Source organism: Triturus cristatus, chromosome 8 (assembly GCF_964204655.1).
Source record: "Triturus cristatus chromosome 8, aTriCri1.1, whole genome shotgun sequence".
NCBI classification, from domain to species: domain Eukaryota; kingdom Metazoa; phylum Chordata; class Amphibia; order Caudata; family Salamandridae; genus Triturus; species Triturus cristatus.
The window spans coordinates 163,324,217-163,351,421 of record NC_140591.1 but is presented as its reverse complement, the minus strand read 5'-3'; the positions used below and the strand labels follow the sequence as shown (position 1 = coordinate 163,351,421).

The following is a 27,205-nucleotide window of genomic DNA, read 5'->3' as shown; positions in this document are numbered from 1 at the left end:
TTTTACCTATGGTTCCAATTCACCTTATGGGGCGTGCCTAGGTTCCATTTCAATATGTGGTTTTTGGTATCTGTATATTATTTTCGTCTGTTTAGACCATTTAAATGAACATGGAAAAAACGCAGTTTGGAGAGTTCATAATGATCTAAGTAAAGACGTAAGCCAGGGGACTCTGCACCATGGAAAATAAAATGTGGCTGGGTGATTGGCACTGTGCCTCACTTTTTGAATTCAGGGCAGATCACACAAAATCCCAGGGCTGGATTTCACATTACAGGCACCCAGTATGGCAATCTTTGTTGGTACCCTGCCCCACTGCCCATTACATGCTTCTACATGGATTCCATCACTACCTCCCTCCATCGGTGCATCTCATCTCTCCATAATCTCATGTATCGTGTCAGAGCACGCTTTATGTCACACAGACATAGTGCACAGAGACAAGAAATCCCTCTACCCAGTCCTTAGTTACTTTTATTTAAATGGTGCTTTCATGTTAAAAAATATTTTTTTTCATTTACCAACCCAATTAGTGTCCTCAGTCTTGGATCAGTACTTAAAAAAATTAAAATGGTGCCTTTTCCATTCCGCTGGCATGTACGTACTTTGTAATGCATGGGTACTGGATTGGAATGATGGGACTGGCATCTCGCCTTTTTTTTTCTTCATTTTGACAATGCTGCCAGGCATCCTGATGCTGTATAGGACCGCCAAAAGCAAAAGGCTAAGCCAAAAGGTCCCAAGGGCGCGACCAATTGGATTTACCAGTGCTTGTATTTATGAATCTTAAATTTAATAACATCCTCTCGTGGGGGCATTCCAGTGATACCAGCAGAGTTCATGTCATATTATTTTGATATCAAAGGCATGATAGGTATTTTTGCCTGATATACTTTTCCTGATGGACTCTGCCCAGACCTGCCTCAAATCCAAGAGTAGATACATGCTGGTGGTATCTGTAGCAGACCCCATTACGGGCCACCATATCTGATCACCTTTGTTGCATTTGCATAGAATAAATACCTGGAACTTAGCTAACAGTACCCAAATGGGTAGCGACATATTTAATTATTTTAATGTTTTTATGACACACTCATCGGACCGAATAATGCGACCAAGTTATGGGCTCATTGTTGTTTTTAGTAGGATTTATCTGGGAGTACAATGGAACTGAACTACAGTCGTTGAAATGTGAGAGGGACGCTACTATGATGAAGGTGATTTGGCCTTCAGTTTGCAGTAATGGAGGCATCCACGGAGGCATGGGAAGTGGGAAACAATCTTTTTATTCATTGAGTTAACCTGAATGGTGAAAGAGAATTGAGAGTCGAAGATGGCTGCCAGATTTCTAACTTAATTACAGGGGTAAGTAAGCGACAGAGGCTAGATTGTTTTCAAGAGTCTGCTTTACATGGCCAATGAGCAGCATCTCAGCTTGTGCATCATTCAGGCAAAGTCAATTGTCTGTGTTCCATTTGTGTGTGTTGGAAGCAGTTGTGCACTTTGGTTCTATTTTCCGCACCTTGATCCCTACCCTGTCAATTCTAGAATTTATATTGGGGACCTTAACCATCTTGTAGGCTAGCTCTACTGTGTAGGCCCCTTAAGGCAGCCACTACTCTTCTCTGCTGGCGGAGCTGGTAGAAGAACCAGGCTGGGGCCTACAATGCTACTCACTCCAGTTTTTTGGCGTGGCCTGGACCCTGGTCCCATCTGCGACACTTTTAACACCTGGAATAATAAGACTTCATGCACCCTCTCAGTCAGTCTCTCATTCAGAGGCCCCCAACACTGGAGCCTGCTACTACCGTGTTCTGACACTCAAATACAGCAGACAGCAACAGAAGCATGACCAGTCAACCTTTGTGAAAGGCCTTCCACTGAGCTGCAACACGAGTTGCTGCATTTTTAGCAACTTTTGACCCGTTTGAGACAGAACCAAATCTTTTTAGTTAAACTCTGCAGTAGATAGTGGATTATGTTGCAAATGCGGCAATTCCATAACTATGCAGAAAATGCAGCAGCCACAAAATTGCATAATTCCAGTGGCCCAGGTTTTAGCAGCGTGCTCAGTGCAATGCACTGGCATACACTATCTTTATAAGGGTTTTGTGATGTTCTTTAGGTACTCAAAGCAGTCTCCCTTGTTCCAAAGCACAGTGTGCCTCCACCATATGACTCGATTCTTCCCAAACTGCCCAGCTAGTTTGTCTATCTCCTCCTGAGTGTAGTACCTGGTGTTTGTGAGACATGCATGGACCGTATCATAAACGTCTCACACCCTTACAAAAATGGAAATATACACATCTGTTTAAGCACACAGCCAGTGGCCGTTCTGTGTTTTTGCAAGCCTAATCATCAGTTTGTGTACATGCATTCTGTTTTGATTTGCACATTTGCTCATATTTTATCAGTGGGTGACCCTATATGCAGTTGATTCTATCTGGGAATAAGAAAAAAACAAGCACTGCTTTGAATTATTGAAAAACATGTTTCTTTTTAGCATTCTCACATAGGCAAAGCTTTATACAATGTGCAATAACTGCTAAAAAGAAATACCAATCTGCACACCTGACAAATCAGAACAGGGGGTATATGTGTGCAAAGTAGGATCGGGTAAACAGATCACAGAAACGCTGCTGCGACTGTGCAAACTGAAGTGTGCACACAAGTTTATGCAAAGGCGCAGGTGTTCATGCTTCAGACCAGTATGTTGCGTGTTGACAAAGTATGTGCACTTCCTTGACTTAACTGGAACATGTTGAAGTACATGATATGGTACCCTGGTCATAGTTTTCCAAAGAAAATATATCCCAATTGTATTTTAAACAAATCTTATTTCGTACAACTGTTTCCCATTGTATTTTCACTAAAAAGCTCCGTGATGTACCAAAGTCACAATAGTATTAGAAATGGATTTATATTTTCAAGATGATTTTACCTTTTTTTCTTAGTTTAGGTAATTTGGCAGTAGATGCTGCGGGTGCTGATTGCCTGCCTTTATTCTTTTTTAATTCCCAGCATCCTATTTCCACGAGAATTGTTAGACGTGTTTTTTGTTAAAAAAGAAATCCAAAAGCGTATTCTCTCCATGCACTTTGTGCATCACTGCTGAGAACGTCAAACCTGCTATTAAAACCTCGCAGAATGGGCAGGTTTATGAGCGGGGGAAGCTGGGAGGTGCAAGGTGCATCTATCTTATCTGTGCCTCTCCGGATTGTGATATAGTGTTGTTCCAGGGATTGGAATGCAATCGCCGTTGCACCCGTGTAGGCTCAGACACTAATATGACTGCTGCAACACTCTTTTGGGGGCAGGAACCATGACTTAAGTTGCTTCCTGACATATTCTGTAACGCAATTCTCGAGCCACCCGCTCACAAGGACAGTCTCAGGGGGCATTAACAGCCCCCACCACCCACTGAGACTCAGTCCCACGGTCCTCGCCACCACCCACGCCACGGACACTCCTGCTACTAGGCTCAGCCTCGGACGCAGCGCAGACTGACTCACCTGACCGGAGGGCTGGGCCTAGCCTGCAGCTTCTTCATTTAGGCACGAGCAGGACGGGTAGGCAGCAGGGCAAGGATAGCCAGGCAGGGGGCAGGGAGCTAATAAATTAAGCTCAATTATGGCCGCCGGTGACGGACTTCCGACAGTAGGAGCGGCTGCGTGGCTGGGTCTTCTTGAGATGCCTCACGCGCACTTTTAATTGCGCGCGCGCTCAATGCGCGTCAGAACAAAAATGTAAATCAGGGCATGATTGGTCAACAGCCCTGCCCCACCCTGAAGAACGCGCACACGCGTTGCGGAAGCAACTGCGCGCACCCAGACCCATCATTTATTCTAAAGAACCTCACCATTTATTAAGAGCCTCAGGGGCACGTGGCGCGCGTGTGCAGCAGTTGTTTATTAGAGGTGCCGTGCGTACTGCACACCGCGCACCATGACCATCAATTCATGATAAAGACGTAAGTGAGGGCCGGGGGCCCCTGGAGAGCAGGGGCCCCCCCGGAACGCGTGGGCCTTTGTTACGCCCATGGAGAGAGGTGATGATTTATGTATGGTTTACGTGTGCAGAATGTCACTTCCAGGAGGAGGGTCCCTTCAGTTCTGATACTTGAAAGAGTCAAAGAGCACGATCTCTTCAGATGATCACACTTCATGTTCTGGCTTTGTCAGCAGCTATGAGCTGTCGCATAAAGCGTGGCTTTCATGTTATCTCGTCCTTTCGCCGTCCTTTTGCCGCCTGGAAATCTGCACAAACCCTTCCAATTGTGTGCGGCCTTCTGCGAGCACGCACAATCTGAGTACCGCAGGTTACCTGACGTTTGAACAACATGAGCGGCAAAAACTTTAATGATAAACGCGGTGCGCAATGTGCAATGCAACTCACACACCACCGTTTGGAGACAAGTGGTAAATCCATTATGCTGATTTGAGGGCTTATAAAGGTTATCACAATCGCCACACAAGCACACATCGACGCTCCCTCACACACACACCCACTGGGTAACAATTACAAACCTTGAGGGGGCCTCGGGCTCAATCAGGAGCCCTGCAGCCAGAGTGCTGTGCTGAAGGGGCCCCCTGGAGCTTGGGGGCCCCCCCGCACCGCGGGGGCTGCGGGGGCCTGTGTTACGCCCCTGACACTAAGAAGGCCATTCGGGCACTTTCCAACTCCCACGTCACCTCGACGGTGAGAGTAGGGTGCATACCCTGGCACTCTAAACTTGGCACATTTCAGAGGCATTGAATACATTAGGATCATGAACTAACAAGGTGTATTTGACACTTTGTATGTAACATTACGCTTTCCCTTTCACGCGCTTTAATTTAAGATACAATTGTTTAATCGAGCAGTGTGTGTTTTTTTTAAATCATTTAAAAAAAATCTTGAGAATCACTAATACTAACTGAAACACACAAGAAAAATTAGATAGTTACGTCTAGAAACCTTCTATTCTGGCACAAACTAAATATAAACTATATATATATATACACATATATACATATACATATATATATATATATATATATATATATATATATATATATATATATATATATATATATATATATATATATATATATATATATACACATACATACATACATATACATATATATATTGATACAACTATACCGAAACAGCAAGCTAAGTTTAGATTCGAGGTTACCTTGAGACGTGAATAGCAAATTAATCCGATTTTCTGTTGATCATTTGTCAAATGTGATGTGGGATGGGCACCTCAGGGCCCTAAGGAAACATGCGGATCTTTATGATCGGTTCTAGATCAATGCATTGTGTTTTTGATATTATAAACTGACCAGGCTGCCTGCGGTGGAGATGCAGTAAAACCTGGAACCTGCTAGAATGATCGAAAATGGCGACGAAGTTTCTACCAGTGCACATGAACCCTGTCGAGTAAAGAGGCCATTTCAAGATAACATTCTGTAGCCAGGGACAGGCAGTTCTAATTCATCACGTATGTATTTCGGCATCAAATGAAATAACGTGGCATTAAAAAAATACAGCAAGGAAATCAATCACCCTCAGTTTAATATCCAAACTAAAGGCACAAGCTAAAAAACTCAAAATTCATCGTGGTGTGGAACAAAAATCGACAGCTTTGAAAATTGTTGCTCGAACATTCCTTGCGACTCTTCTTAATCCGAGGTTTCAGTCCCCCACCGTACACTCCCTAATACTGCAGCACAACATGGACGCCAAATCCCAGGAGGCCTTGTTATTCATCGCTACACCTGAGCCCCTGCGCTTCTTTTATCACACGGAGGCACACCGTGGCGTTCAACAACACACGATAGCACCTCTGAGGTCAAAGGCCTTCTCGCCCTCTAAAACGATCATTCCCAATATGCAAAAAAAAACATTAACGGATGGTGTGCAGTTCATTGGTCTGTTTGTTGTATTTTTGAGGTGCTGTTGTGTCAATATGCTGTCGCCAGCCCTACCACAATGGACATGTCCCAAGTACTAGTGTCTGATCCCTGTGTTTTTATTTTTGATTACGTGGCTTAATAAACATGTGACCCTTTTTATGTTCGATGCCTCGTTGCTTAGCGAGTAAGGTTGGTAGTGTTGGATGTGCAATGCTTGTTTTCTGTTTCCCCCTTTTAATTAGATCCTATTGAATCTGCTTTCAAATGTGTGTGTGTTTTTGTAAGTGCAGCAGGTGTGGTTGACCTCGTAGGCGTGTTGATACAACCGACTTTGCATAGGATGTCACTCAACACTGCGACGGAAGTGTACATAGCAAGCACAGTAAAATATGACACACATTTAACATTCATCATGGCCAATTGGAAGGCAGTGGGCTGTCAGTATTCACAAAGATATGATGGAAACAGTGATCTGCAAATGAATCTTGCTTTCCCATAGATCTCTGTACAGGTGAAAATACTCACTCAACAGTGATCAGCAGTCGTTTTTATAAACACGATGACCTTGTTGCATTGCAGGTGGCTGTAATATGTCGTTTCTGAAGCCTCCCCTCTCCCCCCCCCCACCCCCCCCCGTCGGTACACTTTGTTTTATGTCCCACCGATTATATTTGAATAAGGCGTGCCTGTCACCTAGTAAGGTTTTGCCACGCAGATGCTGATGCAAATAGGCCCTGCACGTTCCCAGGTCCCCCTTCCTTCCTCTGCTTGTTTGTTATTCGTGTGTCCGCGTGCTATGGAAATAGAGCGCTGTCCCCCCCAGACGGTGCTGAAAGGCAGGTGGCACGCGGCGCCTCCGCCGCTCACCGACAGGCAATTTATATGTGCGAACAGCCGATTCAGAAGGCCCCATGCACACAACTGCAAGGGACACCGCGAGCCCGGTCTACATAAGGGGTGTGTCAGTGAAAAGAGGCTGCACAGAGATTCACCACAGTAGGGCTTGCTGTGTGGTGAAGGTAACACAAGATATCTGACGGTCACACCTGACCAACACACTGTACTATTCTCGGTCGCTGTGTGTGTGCGTGTGCCTGTCTGTGTGTGTGTGTAGATGGATACACTTTGTATCAGCATATGTACGTATTGTGAATACTTGTGTGCGAGCATGTATGTGTACCTGCAAACTGTTGTTTATGTGTCTATGCGTTAAATTTCTTTTTAAGTGTGTCTATGTCAGCATGTGTGTGTAAGCCGCATTTCATTGTGTTTATGTGCGGGTGTGTCTCAGTCTGTGTATGTTTGTGTTCATGTGCATGCATGTGTACGTATTTGTGTAGATGTATGTATGTGTGCGTGTGTGTATTTGTGTGGATGCTGCGTGTGTGTTTCCATGTGACCATACGTCTGTGTGTCTTGTACACTGCAGGGCCTCCCATAGCTCATCGCGTCAGTGAGGTTGCTCGGTCTAGGTTTCGTTACTCTTAACACACGTCATGCACACCCGCCGACAAACCTCACAGCGTCACAACAGCCATTATTAGAGGTCTTTGACGGACGCCCGTCTTTAGCTCACGCACGCACATTTAAATCGGCGCAGGCTTAGAATGTGGTGTGATACTGGGCCTCGCCTCTGAACCACTGAGTCAATAAAGCCTGTTTCTCATTGAGAGTGTGCATACCCGCAGCTTCAATGGAGCACAGGGGCCGCCTGCCATGTAGGGTCTCACGTAGGTGTGTGTGTGTGTGTCTGTGAGTGTGCATACCCGCAGCTTCAATGGAGCACAGTGGCCGCCTGCCATGTAGGGTCTCACGTAGGTGTGTGTGTGTGTCTGTGAGTGTGCATACCCGCAGCTTCAATGGAACACAGGGGCCGCCTGCCGCCTGCCATGTAGGGTCTCACGTACGTGTGTGTGTGTCTGTGAGTGTGCATACCCGCGGCTTCAATGGAGCACAGGGGCCGCCTGCCATGTAGGGTCTCACGTACGTGTGTGTGTCTGTGAGTGTGCATACCCGCGGCTTCAATGGAACACAGGGGCCGCCTGCCATGTAGGGTCTCACGTAGGTGTGTGTGTGTCTGTGAGTGTGCATACCCGCAGCTTCAACCTAGGGAAGCGTAGGGGACACCTGGCACGTAGTGTCTCATGTTCATGTGTGTGTGTCTGTGAGTGTGCATACCCGCAGCTTCAACCTAGCGAAGCGCAGGGGCCGCCTGGCATGTAGGGTCTCACGTACGGGTGTGTTTATCGGTGATTGTGCATGCGTGCGTGCGCATTATATGCATATATACATTTGCATTATTATATGTGAATCTGCATTTTAGTACATATACCTTCCATGTTTAATACTCTTTAGTGGAATCCGTTATACAAAACATGAGTATACTATTTGAAATACATTATTTTTCAATGGTAGCAAACCATTCTTCTGCCGTGGGTGTTGCTGGCCTCTTCATCGGTGATATACATGTGACAATATGTGTGTCACTGGGACACTCAGAGATTCTGTGCACACTCACACTTTTCAACTGCACACACATAGGATAGGTTCATACTTCATAGATTAAACCACCAAAGGTGCACATGCTCACATTGCACCTACCACGGAACAGCTGATGCCCATTTGATAAAGGTCAAAGTGTGGGAGGTGGGTGGGTTGTGGAAAGATTTTGTTGCTGTTAAGTGGTTTTCACTTGTTGTGTTGTGTTGATGTGATTTACAACATTTTGATGCGTTGTTAGTCTTTTGTTGTGGTGTCATGCTATGTTTCTGGCGCAGTGTGTTATTGTGTTACTGTATTTGTTTTGTTAATTTATTTATATTGTTCTTTTCTGTCGTGTTTGGGGACGTGCTGGTTGTAGTATTTTACCGTGGTGTTCAGTTGTGCGGTTCAGCTCTTTGGTGTTCCTTTGCGTGGTGTTCCGGTGTTGAGGAGTGTTGTTGGATTCATGTGTTGCTTTGTTGAGTGCAGCTGTTGTACTGTTTATTAGGTGATACGTCCATGTGGTTATAGCTGTAATGATGGGTTGGCGGTCTAAGTGAGCGTGTGACGCCCTTCCTTCCGAGTTCTCAAATCAGTGGGTGTATCCCTGTGCAGAACTGTTAACTGAGACGTGATAGAAAGACCGACAGACGGGCGGACGGAGAGACAGGCCAATGTGTATAGGTCGATAGCTAGGGTTATATAGTTAGATATTGTTTCATAGGTAGATAGGGCTGACAGAAAGACTGACAGACTGGCAGGCAAGCAGACTGGCAGGCAGGCAGGCAGGCAGGCAGGCAGGCAGGCAGGCAGACAGACAGACAGACAGACAGACAGACAGACAGACAGACAGACAGACAGACAGACAGACAGACAGACAGACAGACAGACAGACAGACAGACAGACAGATAGATAGATAGATAGATAGATAGATAGATAGATAGATAGATAGATAGATAGATAGATAGATAGATAGATAGATAGATAGATAGATAGATAGATAGATAGATAGATAGATAGATAGATGTAGGCGGTGCGGCCGGTACTACAGCATTTTATCATTAGCCCAGGTTCTATAATTGGCCTTGGATCGGTCCATTATTGAGGCCGGAATGAAATATTCGACGTGTCTTTGTGAGTAATGCCGCCGCTCATTAATAACGCCTTTAAACCCGCCGCCATGCCTCTCAGAGCGCCAGGTCCAAGTTTCACCCGCCATATAAATGGCCGCCTGCTCAGACCCCCTCCCCCCCACCCCCCACTAACCCCGCAGAGAACCCCTCACCGAGGGAGGGGCTCTTGGGGGACGGGGGGAGCAGTCGAAGCAGCGGCTCTGCCGGATCCCCTCACCTGTTTGCGTGTCCCAGAGCAGAGCTGTGCTCAGGGCTCTGCTTTCAGAAGGGACCCCAGAGCCCTCACGAGCAGCTGGGTGCAGAATATGTACCCCTGTAATGCCACACTCCCCCGAACATGTTTCCTGCACCCTCCGGGCCTTCGCCTTGCCTGCCAATGCCTCTCCTCTTCCCACAGACCATAAACTGAAGGGAGGGCCCCTCATCCTGCGGTGGGCATGACCCAGCCAGGGCCCTTCAGTTATTTCTAGCTTCTAGGGTAAAAAAAAACATACTTTCTGCCCTTCCCTCCCCCAGAGCTCCGTTTCTACTCCCTGCCTGAACTCCCTCTTTGAGGTGCCCTGAATATTTCTCTTTGTCACAGTTAAAGTGGGTCACTGTGGCCAGACTGTAGGATACCAATATTAAAACTGGTTATTGGTGAAATGTGTGTACATGGGAGCGGGCACACACACAACCAATAACTATACAAATATATATATGTATATATATATATATATATATATATATATATATATATATATATATATATACATACATACATACATAAATATATGTGTGTGTTTATATTCATCCAAAAATACCTATTCAATCTATTTATATTTCTGACCATACACTTACTCATGTGTACATATGTTAATATTGAACCATATACTTGTTAAGATGCGCACAAGCACATATACTCACACTGCAATATATTTATTCTCATCAGTAAGGACATACGTATTTGTATGTGCACTGGTAACTGTACATTGATGCAAGCACAGTCAAGCACCCACGCACAGGGACTCAGGGATGGCGACGGAAAATACATTTATATTTGTTGCTGTGCACCTAGGTATCTATATATATGTTCATATTAATGCACGCAGAGGCACAAACACATACATGCACACGGATTCTCTATTTATACTCAAGAGAAGGCAAATACATATTTATAAATGTACTTATGGTAATGTACACACACACATATGCACAGTGTATTTATAGTAATCTATCCAGCAACATAAACATACTGTATTTATATTGATGCACACACTCACACACTCACACACGCACAAATAAATTGAGAAGCAGCAAAGAGTGTGAATGCATCTGTGGTCAGAAATTGGGAATGGCTAACAACATCTTTCATAATATGAGAGCGTCCCATCTTAAGCAATACATGCATCAGGAGACAGCGTAACATCAGTGCGTCCACGGTGATGAGTGTGTGGTGGGGGGGGGGGTATTTGAGACTATCCTATTGAAAAGCGCGGTCCTCCCCTCATTTGACATGAAATTGTCATCCACTTCTATACATGCATAGTGTTGTCATATAAGATGAGCCAGTAACAGCTTGATAGACAAATTCTCTACCTCTCCCTCTCTCTCTGCCTTTCTCTTTTCCCCCATTGTGGGCACACACGCATACACCAACAGACACACACACTCACTCACTCACTCACTCACTCAGATATCCTCACAGACCTACATATCCATTTAAGTTGAAATTTCATTGATGCTAGTAGTGGCATACCATTTACATAATTGACAGGGTCTTAGAAGAGAACCATTTAGGTTGTTCTCTCTCACTCCACCTATCTCTTTCTTCTCATTGCACACACACATCCAACCACATGCGTCATAGTTGGACGTTCGCGTGATCGACAGGTTGTGTGATAAGGTTGATGTCTTGAAAGATACCTGATATTACCTCTACGGTAGAGTACCCAAATGATTAACTGCAAGCAGTAAAAAAAAAAAATGGATACTCTGCTCCTCCCACTGGCCAGAACGATGAAACAGAAAGCACACTAGAGCGTAGCATCTACCACACAACCTTGCATCAACACACAGATATTCAACCACAAGTAGACTCTTCATCCCACCACTTTCACGTTGTAACCCATCTCCTCTACTCAATAAGTTGCAGTGGCAGATGAATAAAAAAATCACCCTATATAAGAAATGATGCAGAGCTGGTCTGTGCGGATTCCGCGCGTGCATGAGTGCAGTGACCATGTCGCGCCACCGCCTCAGAGCAATGGGCGTCTCAAGAGAAGGTCTACCTGGCTCTACACAGACACCCCCCTCAAATCATCAATTTCCCAAATGAAAAAAGGGCATTCAGGATTCTATTAATTAGCTGAGTCACAGTATATTTCTCATAGACATAAATAAAAAAGGTAAGAACACACCCTATATGCCCTCAGTATTGAGGATGTGCAGACCTGGTGAGACCTGAGCCCTGCTTCTATCAGATGCCACACTTTCCGTCGCCCATCAATGCCCTGCGAGAGGCAGATTTACAATTCGCTTATGGGATGATTCCTGTGTGCCAGGTGAACTAGTTAACAGTATTACAGTGTAATCCCCACCCCGCGCGCCACCGCCAACACACCGCTCTCCGGCGAGCTCAAGGGACGGAACATGCATCCCACCCTTCCCTCCGCGCACCCATCACCTCTTTGCATTTGGCATGACACGATTCACGAACTAATTGGTTGCTCACCATTCAAGATGCTCTGGAGCAAGAAGGCGGCCAGTATCCACATACCCCTGCTCCTTTCAATCGTCGCAGCTGGATGCCGGGCGAGCCACCCTCAGTTCCTTACTGTTAATATTTCCCTATTTCACAAAAGCAACATTAAATTTGCAGACTGAGAAACAGGGGCCCGGCCCTATTTTTTTCTTTTTTTTTTTGCTGGTTGGTGCTTGCAAGACGCCCGTGCTGCTCTGGTTATCCCTAAATTAACGAAGGTGTTTCTCCTTTTCGCTCCTGCTCACTTGCTCCCTGGCTTCTTCCCCCCGGTTTCAGAGATGCAGCTCGAGAGAAGACGGGGGTGGGTGGTGCACGTCCAGGTGTGTTGTCAGCTCAAGGAGACGCCAGCAGGTTCGCAGCGGCTGGTCCACAGGTGAAAAAATCCTCAAATGCAAGCATCCGAGCATCCCTGTTCCGGTCCAGCCCTAGGTCTGCAGGGAAGCAGGCTCCGCGCGCACAGCCCCTCATCCACCACTTCCAGGCAGCAGGCAGGCAGGCAGGCACATCTTTCCTCTGCTCCAGCGTTAATCACACTGATCCCCTGCTAACCTTCCCTGCCTCTGAGCGGAACACTGGGATGCTCTAACCCTATCACAGGGCTCTGGCGGTGGCAGCACTCTGTCGTCTTAAAGCTGCAGAAGGTGTCTTCGGCGAAGGCATCACTGCCAGAATGTCCAGTGGGCGCGCAGAACTTTCTGCAGGCGGCTGTGGGGGATGCTGATGCTACTGAAGGCAGGTGCGCTTTGCATCACGTCCCTGCCTTCATTGGCGACGAGGCTGCTGCGTTGCTTCTAGTCAGGCTGCAATTGTACGGGCGCGCAGTGCACACGGTGATTCAGCTGGAAGCGCTGCAGATATTTTTAAGGTGGTGTTTTGAAGGACGTACACATTCGATGTATGACCTCCACTCAGCGTTTGCGGCGCGGTGCACTCTATCACGATATTGAGGGCGTCGCGAGAATTGTAATCATGAGGAACCCCAATTTTGACTTCTAAATGCTTGCAGTGTAAATTGCCCCTTTTCGAAATGGACATTATACATTTTTGTTGCGTCAAATTATGTAAGTCGCAAAAACTACAGAAGGGTCCGGTGCATTGTATATTGATTATAGCATTTCAATATATACTGGTGTTGTACTGCAGTTTCTCAGAGAAGTTGCCAAAGGTCACTAAAATCACCAATGCACAAGTAGTGATTGCAGACAGTCATCCATGCAGATCTGCAGGGCAAGTTCCGGCCATGAGACTGCCTCAGCTTGAAGGTTGGCATTCAATGGCTGGAGGCATGCACCGGATATCCGGCATTTGTCCATCGAGTATGTATGATGAAGTTGCTCCTGAAATGGACAATCGCCTAAATGGGACATTGTGCCACCTGCTGACTTGTGGATGGGTGCCGCCAGCAGTAGGGGCGATCAGCTGCTGGCAGTGATCGCTTGCACTGTATCTTGGACACAAGAAGACAATGCTTCCCAAGGGCTATGCCTGGCACGAGCAGTTGCCAGGTATCCAATGGTTTAATGGTGGGGCACAGTGGTAGATGAGCTTGGAATGTGAAAACATAGGAGCACAGCCCACATATGTCTGAATTTCATGTTGCCAATTGCATTGGCAGTTTTCACAGTCATGTTAAGCCTGATGTACAAAGATATAATTTGCAAAAAGTAGTAGCAAATTGCGTAGCGCTTTTCTGCGTATGGAATCTGATTTTGCGAACCAACCTGTGTACTAGTAGGTCGATTCGCAAAGTAAGGAATCATAGTGAGTCCTAGACCGCACTGCCTCATAAAGATTTGCTTTGGGGAACCGCAGGCTGTTTGGACCCTACCTTGCCTTGCCAGTGCGTCCTGCTGTTGCCCTGGGCTCCGGGTATCGCCGAAGGTCTCTCCCCGCCGCCGCATTCTCTTCCACCAGCGCGGCCGCAGCGAGGGAGGGACCACAAGCCCCACGAGCCTTTGTGGCAGGAAGCCACCACCGCCAGCACTGATTTCGCGCCAGGGGGCGTTTAAGTCTCGAGGACATTCTCGGCCGAGCGGGCGCTTTGCTTTGGGGAACCGCAGGCTGTTTGGACCCTACCCTGCCTTGCCAGTGCGTCCTGCTGTTGCCCTGGGCTCCGGGTATCGCCGAAGGTCTCTCCCCGCCGCCGCATTCTCTTCCACCAGCGCGGCCGCAGCGAGGGAGGGACCACAAGCCCCACAAGCCTTTGCGGCAGGAAGCCGCCACCGCCAGCACTGATTTCGCGCCAGGAGGAGTTTAAATCTCGAGGACATTCTCCGCGTCGCGGGAGCGCGCGCGGGTTGCGCTGGGTTAAGCCCGGGACAAGGGCGGGACCGTCTGTGGCCGTCAGAGGCCGAAGGAGGCCGGGCTGGGCCACAGCTCTGAGCTCGTCGATACGGACCCTTGTTCACGTGAGACTTTATTATACTGTGGCTCTTGTCAGACTTTGTGTTGGAGTAATTATAATTGATATTGTGTAGGTACTCCTCAAAATCAGGACTTCTTCACTAGCGCTGCTGCCCCCTTCTGGTTTATTACTGTTGTATTAATGATAAAATCCCACTACTAATCATGCCCACTGGAAAACATGATAAATCTGCTGCTGGAACTGGTCCAATCGATAACTACTTAGTTAAAGTGGTTAATAAAATTAATAACGACCGGAGAGCTTCTCTTGGTAAAGGGGGTTTTCCTACCTCTCCCGATATTAGCTTTAATTCTGCGGGCGGTAGCCCAAATGAGGATATGTCTGGTATGTGTACACGGCCTGTCATAACGGCAGAATCTCAGGTCTACTCAGAGCCCTTGATGGATTCCCTGGACACATCCACTTTAGATCCAGAGGAAGCTCCCCCTAATCCTAGACCTGTGAGAGCTTGTAGGAAACAACCGAGTAAAAGGGGGGGAAAGCATACTAAAAAAAGAGCGGAAGCTCTGCACCAAGCCCCAAATAGTATTGCCCATGGAACCGTATTGCAGGAAGGTCATAGTTCAGCCTGTATTAATTTATCACCAGACCAATTTGCATTATTAGTATGCACTTTAGAGGCTAAATTTGAAGCTAAGCTAGCCGAGCATACCCAATCTTTAATGCTTCAAATAAATACAGCTAACTTAGAAGTTAAGAGGCTTGGAGATCTCATAGAGAATCTATTGATTGATAGAGAAAGATCTAAGGCACCAGCCACGGGTCCTGCTGCTGATGCTGAGGGCGCAATATGTGATTCTTTTCAGCGACCTACCCAGTGCTCTGTTATACCGGAGATCACCTCCCTTGATTCTATTCCACCTAACGGTTTAGCTAAGCAATCTTCCATGGGACAAGGAGGCACATCAACCCTTAGACAGGGAATAAATACTGGCTTCATTAATCTTCCCCCAGATTGCGCGCCATATGTGTTTGTCCTGACAAATGTGCCCGCTCTAGAACACCAGCACGGTCACCCCCGTGAGGAACCACATGAGTCCTTAAAGAATAAAACTGTGTCCTGGCTTAACAGAAGATGCGGTTTCCCTACATACCTCGCAGACCACATTTTATCAACTAGAAGGACAAAGTGGGTTGGCCCATCCCGTAAAAGCTGTAGTGGGGATTGTGTTATAGTGAACTTTAGATACCCCCAGCATGTCAATACAGTCTTGTTACGTGCAGCTTCCTTGGTGGGCGACGCTAATAGTGTTTGTGTGCGCCCGTTGGGCTATTTTTATACGCATCTAAATAGATCCCCGAGCCGTGTGAGATCCAGACCATTTACTTTCAGGGAGCCCCAGACGCCTGTAGCCCCTAACGTGTTTAATGTTGATAATCTTTATGGGTATGGCTCTAACATCACCACCCATAATAGATTTGGGGCACTTTCGGACCTGTAGGCCTGTGATTGACGTGAGGTCCCTGAGATTCAAGGAAGTGCCAGCCCGGGTGTTTTGGGTTCCCGAGATACTGTAGAACCATTAATGAAATATGGAGATTTACAAACTAACTTTGATAGCACTGTAATTGACACAGGGGAAATGGTAAAACTGTTAAGTTGGAATATTGCGGGCCTACGGACAAAAAAGAATGATAGTGGCTGGCTAAATATTCTTAAACAATATGATATTATAGCCCTTCAAGAGACTTGGGATAAGGACTGTGTTTTTTGGATCGATGGTTTTACTTCCTATTTTGTTCCGGCCCAGAGATCTATAGCGGGAAGAGACAGGGGTGGTCTCATGTTTTTGATCTCAGTAAACATCATAGGAAGACCTAAGAAGGTTGTATGTACTTCCCATAATTGCCTTATTCTGGAAGTAAGTCTGGCAAATAATACCAAGCTTATATTAATTAACTGTTATAATTCACAGCAAGAAGACTCCCCTAATGAGCATATTCACTGGCTGTCAAAATGTTTAGAATTCTATAAAGACAATCAATCCACTTTTTGTTATTATATCCTGATGGGTGATTTTAATGCGCATTTATGTAATCTAAATTGCCACTATAGAGACAAGGATGGCCCACAATTCACAACCCCTCAACATTTTGAACACAGTTCCAAAGGGGAAGCCTTGGAGTCCCTTTTGACTAATAATGAACTGTATGAAGTAGGGTTCCCGGATAAGAATATCCGTGTCCCCACGTATGATGCTAGGGACTGTGAATCTATTATAGATTACATATTTTTATCTGCAGGGCTTTTAAGGTATGTGATTTTTTATAATGCTTTACGTTCCTGTTTTAGTGATCATAACCCGGTGGTAATGATATTAGCTAACGTTTTCCCCCTAATGGATAAACCAGCTCTGAGACCTGCTTTAGTTACTGTGAAAGTTAAAGATCAGGGGAGGAGATTAAAATGGAATAAGGTAATCCCTGAAGATTTCTTTAAGTCAATTACCTCAAAGGTTGGCCCACATTTAAGTATATGTGCTGATCGGCCATCTTATGGTAGGGATGTAATAACGGCCTTTGAAGCTATTTGCTCACAAGTGGCCAATGAACTTACTACGAAAGGCAGGGTTAACAAAAATAAACCTGCCTGTGGTTGGTTTAATCATAATTGTTCCGCAGCTCTTAATCGACTTAAAAAAGCCCTTAATAACAAGCCTAGAAATAAAGGGCTAGTTATCCTCCTAAGGAAAGAGTACTCACAAGTAATTCAGGCACGTAAAAAGGAAATTAAACAAGATGCATGGGTAGCCTTAATGGATAATGCAATCTTGAAAGACAGCTCTAAATTTTGGGAAATTATTAATTCCCCTTTGTTATCTGGCTCCCAGAACTCTGTGCTTGAACTGAATATCTCTGAGGAGGATTGGTTAGGTCACTTCGAAAAAATCTATGGAAGTAACCTTGAGCCGGAACCCTTTGTGTTACCAATCTCTAGTCCTCCCCTCCCCTCCCCTTTATTAGCTTTACTATCGAAGAGGTTGAGAAAGCTATCGAGGGTACGGCCGGGCGCAAGGCGCCAGGCCCAGACGGGGTGCCTTCTGATATGTTTAAGGCTGACCCTAAGTTCTGGGCTAAAATATTGTTAAATGTTTTTAACTCTGCGGCCGTAACAGCTCTCCCGAAGTCGTGGTCCCAATCGATTATAATCCCTGTGTTTAAAAAGGGCCAAAGGGGAGACCCTAGATGCTATAGGCCCATATCCCTGCTGGATTCTTCGTTTAAAATCCTAGGAAAGGTTATTTTGGCTAGGATATCAAACTGGGCTACAGAGAAAGGAGTAATCTCCAATGCCCAGTATGGTTTTACAGCAGGGCGGGGAACAGAGGATCAATGTCTTAATTTACACTTAATTGTCGCAAAATACACAAAAGCTTCAGGGGGCTCGATTTTTCTAGGATTTATGGACCTGTCCACGGCTTTTGACCTGGTTAACAGGTCTAAGCTATGGTCTATGCTCCTGGAATTGGGTTTGGATAGGCCCCTTGTGTACTTCTTGGCAGAACTACATAAAGATTTGAAAGCCTCAATAAGGATGACTCAGGAGGGGAAATGTACTGCTAGTTTTAAATCTGGCAAAGGGGTACATCAGGGTTGTATTCTTGCCCCTATGTTATTTACATTGTACATAAATTCCCTTGAAGACAATCTGTTAACTGCATCTCTTGACATCCCACGGGTAGATGGTACTCCTATACCCGTACTTCTTTATGCGGATGATATAGTTTTATTGGCCCGGACTCCGCTCGGGCTACAAAGATTATTGAATTCTTTTGGGGATTTTATGAAATCTTTGGATCTTGTGGTTAACAATGGTAAATCCCATGTTATGGCATTGGGTAAGGGAAAGAACCTCCCTAAAACCTGTTACTGTAATGGAGAAGTTATCACTAGAGTGAAAGTGTTCACCTACCTAGGAGTCGTTTTTGACGACAAAGGTACCTGGGCTCCTCAATTATCTATCAAGGCGAATGCGGTGCGTAGTTCTGCGGCTGCAATATTGGGCTTCGCGAAAAGGTTGGGAGGGAAACCCTGTGAGGCTATTCTAAATATATACCAAGCTAAAACTGTCTCAATAGCCAGGTATGGGGCCGCAATTTGGGGGTTCATTAAAACTGATCCCATTCAAATAGAAGAGAATAAATTCTTACGTGCTCTTCTTGGCCTTCCCCAATCTACTGCGACACATTCGGTCCATCTTGAATTGGGGGCAGGATATATTTCTGACATTATAAAAATTGCTCCAATTCTGTTATGGATCAGAATCTGGTTGAATCTGGATCTTACGTTGAATCATAGTATCCTGAAAGAATTTATTAAATTAGATAATATGAAGGAAATTCAGTGGCTGTCCTATATTAAACTGATATCTAAGAAAATTGGACGCCCAGAGCTTTTTACCAATCCCGAAGGCCTATGTAAAGCCGATTTAATGTGGGTTAAAACTTATTATATTAAGCACTGCGAGGTTGAGCGAGAATCTCAAGAGTTATGTAAACCTACAGTAAGGGCTCACCTCTTGCTTAGTTTATCTATAGCTATGCACCCATATTTGTCAATAGTTACGAACTTTTATCATAAATGGCTATTGACTAAATTCCGTTTCAACCAGATCCATTTAGTATTAAGTGTCCCTCAGGGTTGGTGTAGGCCAGAAGATGTGGCCCCTTGTAAATGTGATGATTTTTCTCTCCAAGATACCATGCATTTTATGTTTTTTTGTCCTTTGTATCTGGAAGCTAGGAAAAGGTTTATCTTCCCTATCTTGAGGGGGAAAGCTTTTGTACAAGTTAAACCTGCATTACTGTTTTTACAATTAATGGAATCCCCTGCGACTATGTTTGGTGTTGCCAGCTTTCTTGTTGCAGCCATTAAGTCAAGAAGGAAAAGACAGACAGCATTTGAGGAAATAAATTAGCTTTTATAATTCTGATCCACCGAGATAATTTATTTTTTAATTATGAAACTGTTGGAACGTTTTTAAACTGTTTAATCATGTACTGTATACTTTTATGATTTTAAATAATCGAATAAAGTGGTTTTGATTGATTGATTCATAAAGATTTATTATGAAGGTCGCTTTTTTTTACTTACTACATTTGGTCACAATCACAGGGATGGTGGCCTGCTAGGGTCAACAGACAACTTTGTCTGTGATTGCCTGTAAATATGTTTTTTTAAATACCACCCGTTTTCCTTAAAAGAAACATGTCTGCATTTAATTTTTTTAAACTTTTTCTTAAAAGTTTGTTTGACATTTCTCAGTGGTCCACTGAACCACTGCCTACTTTTTTTTACATTCACAAAACGGAAGGGAAACCAGAGTAACCACTTCCCATTTACGAATTGGTCACCATCCCAACTAGGGAGTTAGTAATTTTTTAATGATGTGGAAATGTGGATTTTTCTGATCAGTTATGTCCCCTATCTTGGACCCCAACGGTTCCATGTATGAATCACAAGTACATGTATGTTCCCTCCAGTTCCAGTTATGAAGACGCAAACACATGTGCGTCCACCGTCAACATGTCCTCTTTCAGATCCGCCATGAATAGGCCGGATATTCCACTCCTAAGTACGAAAGGCCACCGGCTTTATATGGTTCACTTATGCCATTTTACAGTCCAGGCAAGTAGGCCCTGATTCTGTCATCAAGCTCTTCTTGCCTTCTGCCTCTGAAAGCTCCAGTCTGAGCCTGCATCTGTGACCATGAACTTTGTCTCATTCCCTGCGCGGCTCAGAAGCCTGACATCAGCCTGCTGCCTGCCAAAAAACTGTATTTCACCTTCGAAATTATCTGCTCCGCTCCCTGCCCAATGCATTCCTGTCTAGTAGTTTAAGTAAACATTCTTCCAGCTACCGAGCAAAGGCCCGGCTTCTCTGTCTTTATGCAAGTAATTCATAGCCCTATTATTATGGAAGATTTCCGCCCTCGCATCTAGTGTAGACACTTAGACGCTTGTACACGCACTAACAGTCAGTATAGTCAGTATAGAATAAGATTCTACTCTAAGAGACCTCTCTTTTGGATAACATAGTTCTTTAAACATAGGATGTTAGATATGATTTGGGATTAGGTTGACTTGACCCTCCAGACTTCTGTCGCCACATGTAGAGCTAAATGTCAAGTCCCCTTCACCCCCTAGTTGCACGTCAATCACACGTCATGTTGCTGCGCGCGCATTTCTGCCAAGTATTTCTGCTGACATTGCGAAATTCTCTCATGGAACCACCCTATTATGACATCACATCTGATGACGTTCTTTAATCACACCCAGTTACACCTACTTTTGCTACGTATGTACATTTTATCCACACTATCAATTGTTACGCCTCTTGCATTTGCTTCACTGTAATGCCTATTGTATAAAAGTGATTAATTATCAATAAAGTATGTACTTCACTTCCTGAACCCTCGTGGTGATGGAACTTGGAGCAACCGATTCGAATCGTCCATTGGAATAAAGCCCATTCCGAACCTCTAATACCACGGATTCTGCCTCTTATTTACTGAGCTATTTTTATTATGTTTCTGTATCAAATTAAGTCCCGGTAATTAAATTATTTACCACATGAATGGCGCCCGAACAGGGACACTTTCTCATCTCACGCGCCGGCGGTGCGTTGCAGGCCCGGTCTCCTGCCACAGCTGGACGGACAACAACGCGTACCAGCAGGATTTCCTGTATCTCCCTCCGGTCAAGCGGGGGCGACTGAGGCTGCGATCAACACCCAGACGAGGCGGTGAGAAGTGCGAAGTATCCCGACCAGAGCCTAGCTGAGAGAGCAAGATCCGAGGTATACAGAGGCCCACCAGGTGTCCAGAGTGTCCGAAGTTTTCGAGTCGAGTCCAGTCCGGTCCAGTTCAGTTCCGTTCCGAGGCCTTCCGTTCCGAGCTACCCGGTGAGTACCATTACTGGGGAGGCGTTCTGACGTGCACATAGGTTGTGCCGGTCAAGACGGGTTTGGGTACACAAATCCGGTCTGCACTGTTTCAGCAGTGTATCTGTACTGTTTAGCAGTATATCTAGTATATCAAGTATATAAATTCAGAATAATCCAGATAATGCCGAGTATTATGTTTAGTGATTAAGTTTTCCTTAGATCGTCATCATCATTGTTGCTCAGTTAAATGTTAAATGTTAAATGTTTTAAATACGTTCTGCATATTGTGGTGTGAATGACTGTTCATTATTGTGTTTATTTGTATTAAGTTTGTTCAAGATCAAGTATCAGATCAGTTCTCAATATGCCGCTCTTTTCGAAATTAAGACAGATCACAACAAGAAAAGGGGTACTCGAAGAAGCCGTTCCTATTCCTCCTAGGGACACTCCAGGGTACTTCATGTATCACAAACACGGCTTAGACGCTATATTATTTCTTGATTTATGGGTAGACTACACCAAGGAATTACCAGAAAGTCAGAGGTGGCCCGCAGCTGGGACCTGGGATGCAGAGTGCATCATGAAAGTAGAGGAAGAGTTATGGAAAAGGAAAGTCAGACAGTCACAGAAAGACGCCGTTGAGTTATGGCGTAAAGAATCTCATAGAGGTACAGAAAAAGCACTCCGACAGGAAGAGAAAAATAAGGAGAGTTCAAATAAAGTCCGAGAAAATCTATTAATTGAAGAAGGTACACGAGTGAAATCAGAACAAATAGACAGACAAAGAAATGCCCTTATGAATGGTATGTATCCCCTCCTGGCCGAGGGATTACCTAAGGCTACTCCGGAAATACCAAAAGACTTGCCAACCCCATTATTCCCAATAAAAATGCATCCTAAGGGGCATCCTAGAACAGCAGAAGATGTTTTTCTTTCCTCATACTTAGATGACGCAGCTCCCGAATATGCTAATCCCGCCCCACATAGACCGCCTGCCAGGGAAGTTCAACACCAAGATCCAGTATCTGTATCTCTACAGCAACAAATCCTGACACAAGTTCCGGCAAGCACATCTGTTTCCACATCTGTTGCTACAGCTACTTCTATAGCTGTGTCCACACCTATAGTTGCTGTATCGCGTTCAACGAACCCTTTCACGCCCGATACCCCAGATGGGGCTACGGGAGGTGCTACCAACATTTTTTCTACGCCACCCAGAGTAAATAAACTTACCTTTCAAGAATCAGCACATCCTCGTACCCCCAAACTCATAAATGCCCGCACGCTTAAGGAACTTCTTATAGATTGTAGATATGACCCTGTGCCCGGCAAAGAGGACGAAATGATCATGGCATCATTACGTATCAGACGAGCCGCGGTGTATTTAGGGAAGATACCAGGAATGACTGTGCATCTAGATAATATATATCATTTTGTCCAAACAGGGCGAGATTCTGAATGTATTAACAGAGCTATGGAATACCAGAAAGTGGAGATACAGGGGGAACTGTTACGTTTCCTCGTAAATTGTGTGATCAGAAATCAAGACCGACCGGGGGTAGATCCGGAAGCAATGCAAATACTTACCAGATGGAGCCAGAATATATCAGAAGGGAGACATGATAAGCAAAATTGTATAATAGCCATGTGCCGAAAGATCCGTAAAGAAATAGAACGCCTACACGAAGAGAGATTAGCGGTAGACCAGTTCGAACAAAGCGAGGAGGAAGGATCAGGACTGCCCACAGGACAGTCAGACACCATAGCCTATGTAGGTAGAGGAAGATCTTGTAATAGTACTAAATGTTTTATTGACCCGATACGTCCGATATGTTCAGATAATAACAGGAATTTCCAAACACCTATAATAAATATAAGGTCCCCCGAGCATTCGTTCCAAGCCGCTGACAAATTACTCCGAGAACGAAGGGGTTATCATTTTCTCGATTCTATGGATGAACAAGAATTAGCCAGGTCAGTCGTTCATTGGGTTGACAGTCCCGGAAAGTATGGTGATGATACAGTAGCACACACATTTTTGAATCTCACCCCAGATGAACAGCGTTTAGCTGGGATTTATATGATTCAACAACTCCTTATACTATATCAGAGTCAGCATTCAGATCCTGGTCCCTTACCTGATATATTGACTGAATTACTCACAAATAGATGGAGAGGTTCAGGTACTAAATTAATTAAAGAAATACTAGAATCAAGAAAGCAGTACATTCTCTTTGTATGCCCAGAACATGTCTCATTGCCCATCAAGGAAAGAACCACGTATTACATGGACAGACAGAATCCCTTACGAGAAGTACACCCAATAAAAGGCGAGGACAATGAGTTTAAACGTGTATTTGTATATACGCCCATATCGAAAATAGAATTGTTACAAATGAAGAAAGTAGTACCCAGTCATGACAAAGACCCAGCGGGTTTCCACCGAGAAATTAAAGACATGTTACTCATGGGAGAGTATACCTATCCCGACATTATGACAATATTAAAGGTATTGATGCCTGCTGGCATTTATGAAAAACTCAAGGAAAAAGAGTGGGAGGTGGGAGACCAAAAGATAGACTGGTCAGCATTAGAAGCAGAAGAAAAGGCCCGAACTGCAGGAGCAGGGCTAGGGGATAAAACTAAAGCACTACCAGGTTTACTAGTACAGGTACTGCCACGTTTATTAACTACGAAAAAGGAAGACTGGGGTACAATTTCAGCCTGTAAACAAAAGCAAGATGAAGACACTAGTGATTTCTATGCCCGATTTGAAAAATGTTTTGGTATAAATAGTGGCATAAAAGCAAGTAGCGAATCATACCCACATCTGTTTGTGACAAAATTAGTTGAAAACTCCTTACCCCAAGTGAAGAATAGAGTGTTAAAATTCGAGAGTACCTGGCAAGGTAACACCCCATCACAAATGTTGCAAATGTTACAGTACCATCACAATAGAATTAGAGAGGAACAAGAACATGAACAAAGACGCATGAAAGACACGAAAATGAAAATGCTAGTCTCCCAGACAGTTCCAGCTGAAGGACATAAAAAGGGTACGACACAGTCCAGTGTTTCGGCAGGTCCTGTAAAAGGGACATGCAACTATTGTAAACAGCCAGGTCATTACGTACACGATTGTCCAGTTTTAAAACATAATATCGCCATAGGTAATACAAAAGAAAGACCACGGCCACCTAGACAGGATCAGAATGAACAAGGAGCCCCGCAGCATGCACAGTCCATGCCAGCTCCACCACAGTCTATACAGTTTGTGCCAGCTGCACCAGCGCTGCCTGTTGCTGCCACACAAACCACGACACGACAGCTGTACCAGACCGCACAGTATGACTATCCTGATTATCAACGATACGCATGAACCAGCCTAGAGAGGGAAGTTGACTTACCCCTTATTGAGGTCCCTGTAGACCAAGAAGGACCTTATGTACATAGTGAATTATTAGGCCAAGATAGAAAATTTTTACTTGATACAGGGGCAAGTCGAACAACCATAAAACGTAGTGAAGTTCCAGGGGCACCCCTCTCAGGCTCACAGAATATTTCCCTTGGTTTTTCAGGAAATCCTATTGTTAATGAAGTATCACAGCCTCTTCCACTTACGATAGGACCTTTGACCCGAACTACAGATTTATTGCTTACTAAATCATGTCCAGAAAACTTGTTAGGTATAAAAACACTGAAAGCTCTAGGAGCTATAATATGTTGTTCTTCGGAAGGAGTAAGATTGTTTTTACGTGATTTCAAAGGTCACTATGTGTCTCGAGACATGGATCCCCGATTACAGACTTTACCTACACATCTATGGGCACAAGGCCCTACTGATGTTGGTTGCATGAACATTACACCATATCGAGTTACACTAAAGGCAGGAGTGGTACTACCACGAATGCGACAATACAAGTTACCACCAGATGCTGTAGTGGCTTTACTGCAAATCATTGACGAGCTCATTGCCCAAGGAGTGGTTGTGGAAACAGACTCCAATGTATGTAATTCACCGATAATTCCGATTCTTAAACAAACAGATCCAAAGGCCCCGCCAGTATATCGATTGGTTATTGATCTGCGCGAATTAAACAAGTGCATTGTGCCACAATTCCCTGTGGTCCCAGATATCTCGTCATTACTGACAGCTATTGATTCCGAAGCAACATTCTTTACTGTAATTGATCTCAAGAATGCCTTTTTCAGCGTCCCAATAGATCCGGAAAGCCAATACTTGTTCGGATTTAGTTTAAATGGACGTAGCTTTAAATTCTCACGCGCACCTCAAGGATTTACAGAAAGCCCCAGCATCTATAGCCAAGCACTGAAACGAGAACTCGACAGTATCCACATGCCAGTTAACACTGCCTTGCTTCAATATGTCGATGATCTGCTGATCACCGCGAGAAGCGAACCAGAATGTGAGAAAGCATCACTGACAGTTTTACAATTTCTAGCCGAAAAGGGGCACAAGGTGTCCCCTTCTAAGCTGCAATTCTGTGTCCAGCGAGTTGTTTATCTTGGACACTCGCTGTCCAAGGAGGGAAGGCAGCTTACACCCGACCGCATTCAGTTAATAGCTAACATGCCAATACCCAAGACACAAAAGGAGGTGCGGGCTTTCATAGGCCTCACTTCATATTGTAGGCAGTGGATCCCTCAATATGCATTTCTAGCAAAACCACTCATTCAATTGACAACACAGGAGGCAGCCACATCGACTGTTCTCCCTTGGACTCAGGAACATACACAAGCTTTTGAAAGCCTAAAGAAAGCTTTATGCCAAGCACCTGTTTTAGCAACACCATGTTACAATAAACAGTTTACACTTTTTGTTACAGAACGCGAAGGTACTGCCTTGTCAGTACTCACACAGGAACAAGCAGGATCATACAAACCATGTGCTTATTTTTCTAGTACATTAGATCCCGTAGCTCAGGCTTTGCCTGCATGCCTAAAATCAGTGGCAGCAACAGCTTTAGCAATCAGACAAAGCGATGCCATAGTGTTAGGACATCCATTGACAGTTCAAGTACCACATGCAGTAGAGGTTCTCGTGAATCGAACGCAAACACAACACTTAACTATAGCGCGACTTACAGGGTATGAATTAACATTGTTTCAGCCACATATAGAAATCAGACGTTGTAACACATTGAATCCTGCCACACTTTTACCTGTAATCGGAACAGACACACTAGCTCATGACTGTATTGAAGTTATCACTATTACGACGAAACCCAGACAAGACTTAACAGATGTCCCATTGTCAGACTTAGACCTGACGTTGTATGTAGATGGTTCATGTATGAGAACGAGTACAGGAGAGTTAGTGGCCGCTTACGCAGTCACAACAGATACTGAAATCATTGAAACAAATTGCATAAATACCTTGTCAGCTCAAGCCGCAGAGCTCATCGCTCTGACACAAGCCTGTATTCAAGCCACAAATAAAAAAGTCAACATATACACTGATTCACGTTATGCATTCGGAGTTGTACATGACTTCGGCGTGCTGTGGCGAGAGAGAGGTTATTTAACTTCTCACGGTGCCCACATTCAGCACGGACCCCTCATTCATGCCTTATTAGATGCAATACATCTACCCACTGCTATATCAATTATGAA

At 44.8% G+C, this 27,205-nt stretch overlaps 1 protein-coding gene across 2 annotated transcripts in view; it reads right to left on the bottom strand.

The window, feature by feature from the left end:
• DSCAM (DS cell adhesion molecule) overlaps positions 1-12,852 on the bottom strand; it is a 1,046,690-nt gene extending 1,033,838 nt beyond the window's left edge. For both annotated transcript variants that reach the window (XM_085621230.1, XM_085621231.1), the window contains exon 1: positions 12,232-12,852. In XM_085621230.1, coding sequence (XP_085477356.1) covers positions 12,232-12,274 — 43 coding nt within the window. In that variant the 5' untranslated portion in view covers positions 12,275-12,852. The remainder of the gene's footprint in view (positions 1-12,231) is intronic.
• Between the last annotated feature and the right edge of the window lie 14,353 nt (positions 12,853-27,205).